Source organism: Lygodium microphyllum, chromosome 8 (assembly GCF_053477565.2).
Source record: "Lygodium microphyllum isolate KBCC chromosome 8, Lygodium_microphyllum_v1.1.10, whole genome shotgun sequence".
Classification (NCBI taxonomy): domain Eukaryota; kingdom Viridiplantae; phylum Streptophyta; class Polypodiopsida; order Schizaeales; family Lygodiaceae; genus Lygodium; species Lygodium microphyllum.
The window spans coordinates 154,228,153-154,234,012 of record NC_141142.1 but is presented as its reverse complement, the minus strand read 5'-3'; the positions used below and the strand labels follow the sequence as shown (position 1 = coordinate 154,234,012).

At 41.1% G+C, this 5,860-nt stretch overlaps 1 protein-coding gene across 1 annotated transcript; it reads left to right on the top strand.

The window, feature by feature from the left end:
* The first annotated feature begins 3,510 nt into the window (after window positions 1–3,510).
* LOC148033020 (uncharacterized) lies at window positions 3,511–5,610 on the top strand. Its single transcript, XM_087683724.1, has one exon. It carries the CDS (start codon window positions 3,873–3,875, stop codon window positions 4,509–4,511), a length of 639 nt encoding a protein of 212 aa, XP_087539850.1. The 5' UTR covers window positions 3,511–3,872; the 3' UTR covers window positions 4,512–5,610.
* Window positions 5,611–5,860: the final 250 nt, after the last annotated feature.

Here is a 5,860-nt window from a genome sequence, read left to right as displayed (position 1 = left end):
TGCTCTTCATGAAAATAGTCATCAAATTAACTAATGAAAGAAATAACAATTTTGTCGTCACATTGCACATTAAAAGTACAGAATTTGAAATTTCTTTTACTTATCTTGGCTTCTTTCCTAAGAGACTGTGCATCGAGCGTCGCATCAATTGTACGTCAAATAATATCTTCAGGCTGCACTCCGTCTTGATCGACATTGGATCGTTGAAGTGTAGCCAGTTATGCTTGCAAATTTTGACGTGCTCTTCACTCTTCTTGAAGTTGCATCATGATTAGGTCCGAATTTCACTCCATAGTCGGCTCTAGCGATTACCTTCACCCATAAAATCTTACATGTTTTGATCAGACATCCTGCAAAAATCTCAAACAACCTCACACACTTAAAATCTCATTAGAAGGATGAGCGTAGCTCAAATTTAGGTCTACCAGGCTTGCTTTTTTAAAAAAAATAATGGCTTTTGCTCTTGCGATCTTGCTTTTTTGCGGGTACAATGATTAATGATGATCTTTTTCCAAGTGAAATTTTTTTCTACATAGACTGTGTGTGATAGCCCGCTTGTTGTGAATCAACTTTCCCAAGTTGTAGGTGTGAACAGAGGCTTGTTGGGTCTAGGAAACTAGTTCGAGAGTAATACGGTGTGAACGCCCACTATGAAGGAGATTAAAGATTGAAATTTTTAAGCTTTAGTAAGCTTAAAAACTTTAAGCTTTAAAAAGATTAATAATTTGAATAAGACATTGCAGGATGGCGGTATCTTCACGCCAGATTCATCGCCGTTGAGTACATCTTGTCGCCGTCAATTGTTGAATTTTGAAAAGCTTAAGCTTTATAAGCTTAAACAATAAGCTTAACAATTGATATGAAACTTAGCCATTTCTGTCTGAGAGAGGAAAAAAAAGACGTCTTCACAAAGGAGCTTTTCAAGTGGTCCTCTGCTAGGAGAGGTCCTTCGCAATCTGAGAGTGTAGCATGAGGTTCTTAACCACTAGGAACACACCTGTATTGACGGTTCATCTTACGAGACAACCTATAGAGCTCGTTCGTTCCAAGAGCTTTGCCTTTGCGCAAGATGGTAAGCGATTGGAAGCTCTTGATCTCAGATTTTCTTTGATACCAATGGAGCATAAATCGGATACTGTATGCACGCGTAGTGAATGCCGGAAGGTCCCCAAGAACAAAGAACTCTACAAAAGCTTCATAAAGGCAAAAAGAGATTTTACACGACAAGAGATAAGAATACCAATTGGGTGCAATCTCCCCCCATGCATTGTGTAAGTGCTTCACAAGGCATGTATTTATAGATTTATTAATCTCCAAGCTAAAAAATAGCCCAATTTACAAATAGCATGCTTTTGGCTTTTGTGTTTGCTTTTTCCCAAATAAAGAGCAAAACGTTTGGGCGCCCAAAAATTGGATTGTGCCCAAATACAATGTCCAATAATGAAATATTAAACAGAGCACCTATGCACATACAAAAATAATAAATGTTTATCAAGAGATTTAATAAATAAGCAGACCTAAATAAATATTGACACCACTCCTTTAGTGATAATATGTGCACCCATCAATAATAATTCTTCTAGGTAATCTGAATACATGCAATCGCTTGATGCTTCCAAACGCCACTGCTGCCTGCTCTACACATCAATTGAAGCATTCACAATTGTTAGAAAATAAAATAAAACCCACAAAAGTGAATACCTAACAGTCTTCAGCTACAAAATAATTAAATAGGTTGAAACTCTATCATAACCTTAATTTTATTCGAGTGCACTCTAAACTCATAAATGTCCATTAATTTAATATGTATTTTTGGAGAATTACCCACGTGCACATTAAATTAATCTGATGCTCGAAAAGGACAGGCGTCCTCGTCAACTTCTCGCACAAGGAATCCACCTTGTGTACGAGCCCCGAAAAATAAATATAGTTTTACGAAATCCAGCGAAAAAACTCACGGAATCCACCGTGTGGAATATGCCTCCTGGCATCATCTTTCCTCTTCTTTGTGAACTCTCATAGCCAACAAAGACCCCACATCTACCTATCTACACTTGCATGAGATTTCTCCTGACAATATGGCAATAAAATTAAGCAAGATGAGAACTGCAAGCAAACAATGATAATTCAAGTAAATCTTGATCAACATGGGTCCCCTATATATAGCTATTGTGTTTGAAGAAGCCGTTGCTTCAAAGAAGGATGCTCCCTAAAGGGGACCTTTACTGGTCAAATGCCTAAGATTTTTCATATTTATTGGTTGTGATGCTTATGTTTATGAAAAGGTTTGGATCTCAAGAATAAAAAACGCATCTTCATTGGATGCAACACTTCTTTCGAGGCCTATTAACTTTGGGATTCAAAGTCACATTCCATTTACACTAATTGAGATGACATATCTGACTCCGACATATCCTTTGATGAGTCTCCTTCGAGGGGGAATGATCCTTAGCCTTCTACCTACCCTTTTTAACAAGATGTATTGTTCTATACTTTGTAAGGTGAGCCACCCTCAGCCACCTCTCCTAGCAATGCCCTTCCTTTCATCTAACACTTCCTATTGTCCAAAATAAATCTATCATATGCATATAGACTTATCATGTGTAATGTACAAGCCTTTTGGTGGATCCTTAAAACCTTTGCAAAAGTATTATTTTTCAAGAAAAAATTAAGAATTGTCGTATTTTGTACAAGTTACTAAATAATGCACCATAGTATGGGCATTTTATATAGAGGTTACTAAACACCACACCATTGCCATGACATCAAAGCCACCTAAAACTAATAAATACTACACGGAATCTATGAAATAATCAAAGAAACGAGAAAACAAGCCTATAAACTCAAATTGACATAGCATCTTGAAGTCCACAGTGCATTTCATGTGTATCTACTTGACAAGCCCTATGTGCCTAATTCAAATCATATTTTGGATTAATTATGCATACATATTTGACTACTTCATATGCATCTTGAAGTCCACAATGGGTTTCATATGTGTCTATTGAAGCCATCATATTATGTGCCTAATTCAAATCATATTTTGGATGAATTATGCACAGATTGTCGACTTATTCCTTTGTTATTCCATGTGCGGAGTGATTGTCGACTTATTCCTTTGAAATGATTGTGATTGGGGTTCATGCCAATCTTTGGAGGCAAGGGACTCTCCAGCCCCTCAACCTAGGGTTGGAACTCTCTACAAATTTCTCACCTAAGCATCCTACCTACCACTTGAGGTGCCACGTGTTCGTAGCGATTTGTACAAACGTTGTGAAGGGAACGACCTTGCGATTTTTATGAGCTTGCTTTGTGGAGTGAAAGGTCCGAACGGGAGAGGAATTATTAATCAAAAGGTGAGCATATTTTTTGTGAGGAGGTCCGAGGCCGCCTTCGCGGGGCAAAAGAAGACAAGGCCGGAGCATTTTTGTGGTAAATAATGGAACGAATTGTTTTGGAGGACCAATGGATTCGGAGGCAGACGGATGACAGCACGCATGACGCCATGGATTCTCTTTCCTCGCTCTCTCCCGAAGTCACGAGACTAGGCAGGAGGCCAGGGAGCAAAAGACATTTTGGTTTCTTCTTTGTTTCTTCTCTCCCTCTCGAGAACGACGTCTGCGTGCATCGCAAGCTTGTGCCTGTCGACGGAAGCTGTTATATAAGACCATGCTTTCTCTCGAGAAGATGAGTCAAAACGCGTTGCAGCCATTGTCCGTGAGAGAGAGACTCTGAGAGAGTGTGTGTGTGTGAGAGGGAGACTCTGAGAGAGAGAGAGTCGGGGGATACGCGCTCGTAACATTTGTGAGAGAGAGAGAGAGATTGAGAGGCTACTGTCTTGCACACAGCGGGAGAGAGAGATAGAGAGAACCATGTGTCCCTCCAGCAGAGATGACGACGGCAGCAGCAGCGGTGGCGGCGGCCATACCCTTGCCGGCCAGCACAGCATGATCTGGCACCACATCTCCAAGTCCCCTTCCTCGTCGTCCTTCGCCTCTTCTTCATCCGGCTCCAGCTTCGCCCCCTCTCGCCTCCACGAGGCATTCCGTTTCCTCGACAGGGACGGCGATGGCGAGATTAGGCCATGCGACCTGGCCTCCTTCTTCGCCTCCTGCGTTGGACGGACCATCAGCCAGGAAGAGGCGGAGTCCATGATCCGCATGGCGGACTTCGACGGCAACGGAGCCGTGGACATGGACGAGTTCCAGCGCCTCATGACAGACTCGGAGAGCGAGGCCTTCTTTGATGTTGACGTGGCGGAGGAGACCAAAGAGTGCAAAAGCAGCACCTTGAGGGAGATGTTCGACGTCCTTGATGCCAACAAGGACGGCTTGATCAGCCGGGAGGACCTCCGGTGCGCCATGGAAATGCTTGGCCAGCCTTTGTCAGAGGAGGAGTTGGATGCCATGCTTCTTGCCGCCATGTCTCCTTCTTTAGCGGACTGCGGCCATGATTCTATTGATCTGGAGAGCTTTTCTAAGCTTCTTTCATCTCCTCAGGATGATTGGTGATAGCGCAATCTATGATTCTATCGCTCTCGAGAGCTCTTCTAAGTTCCCTCCATCTTTTCAGGATGATTGGTGATTAGTAGATATCAGATGATGAATATCAACTAGTGTCACAACATTCATCATGGTTGCAGGTATCAAATCACCATTTTGTTGGAGTGGAACAGTAAATTTTGTCCCTTCTTGCCCTTCCTCAGGAACACTATTTTTCGAACAAAGGCATCTACTTTCCTTTTCTGTAGCTTGGCACTAATCTGTATGGCATAATCAATGGCAGAATACTGGCATATGCATTATGAAGACGGCAAATGCATCAGATTTATGCACATGTGTGTTTGTTGTGGGCGTTTAGAGTGTGGAATCTGGATACGCATCTTAAAATGCTGAAAATTTCGTCTAAGAAAAGTCGAAAAGTTGCAAATTGAAGTTGTCTGAACTGTAAGCCATTTGAGGCGTTTTCTCTCTACGCCGACATCTTCTTCGATCGAAGCCACTGACCTCTCGAATTTCATCCTTTACTGTCGCACTGCAACAGCATGACCTCTCATGTTTCAAGCCCTATTGTCGCACTCCAACAATAAGAACTCTTTGCCATTGCACTGACAAATATATATTCTTGGGACAGGGTGGGTAGCTAATGACATCTCGAATATCATCCTTTACTGTCGCACTGCAGCATCATGGCCTCTCATGTTTCAAGCCCTATTGTCGCACTCCAACAATAAGAACTCTTTGCCATTGCACTGACATATATATTCTTGGGACAGGGTGGGACGTGAATGCAGGCCTTGGCCGTTGTATATCGCTAGAGAGTGAGTTGGCCGATAACAATGATCCGATGATCACCTTCCAAAGCAAAAATCAATACAAAATCATTCGCATACAAAGATAATCAAAAGACATATCTTTTCTATAATCATTCTAAATACTTTGAAAATTTATTTTTTGTATAAGTTGACAAATTGTTGCTGATGCAGATTTGTACTTTTTTAGACCTTATTCCTTGAATTTCACGGACACTATTTTTAACTTATTGTTCAATCAAAAAGTGACGAGGGAAAAGTGAAAAATCATGACTTGGACATTACAACACACTTGTGCATGAACACTAAACTTTCATAGCCCATAGTACCTTTAAAAATGTACCTTTCATGATACATTTGGAGGGATCTATTCTTGTATGGCTATAGTGTTTCAAAAAAGAAGGAATGTGTACCTTCATATCTCTTTCAATGTTGTGATGCTTTTGGAATTTTAGGCTTTGCAATGTGCATATCTAGCTTTAGATATCCTTCAAAAGATAGTTGATGTCTAGAATGTGATATTTTATTATGGATTTCTTGAAGGTTCTC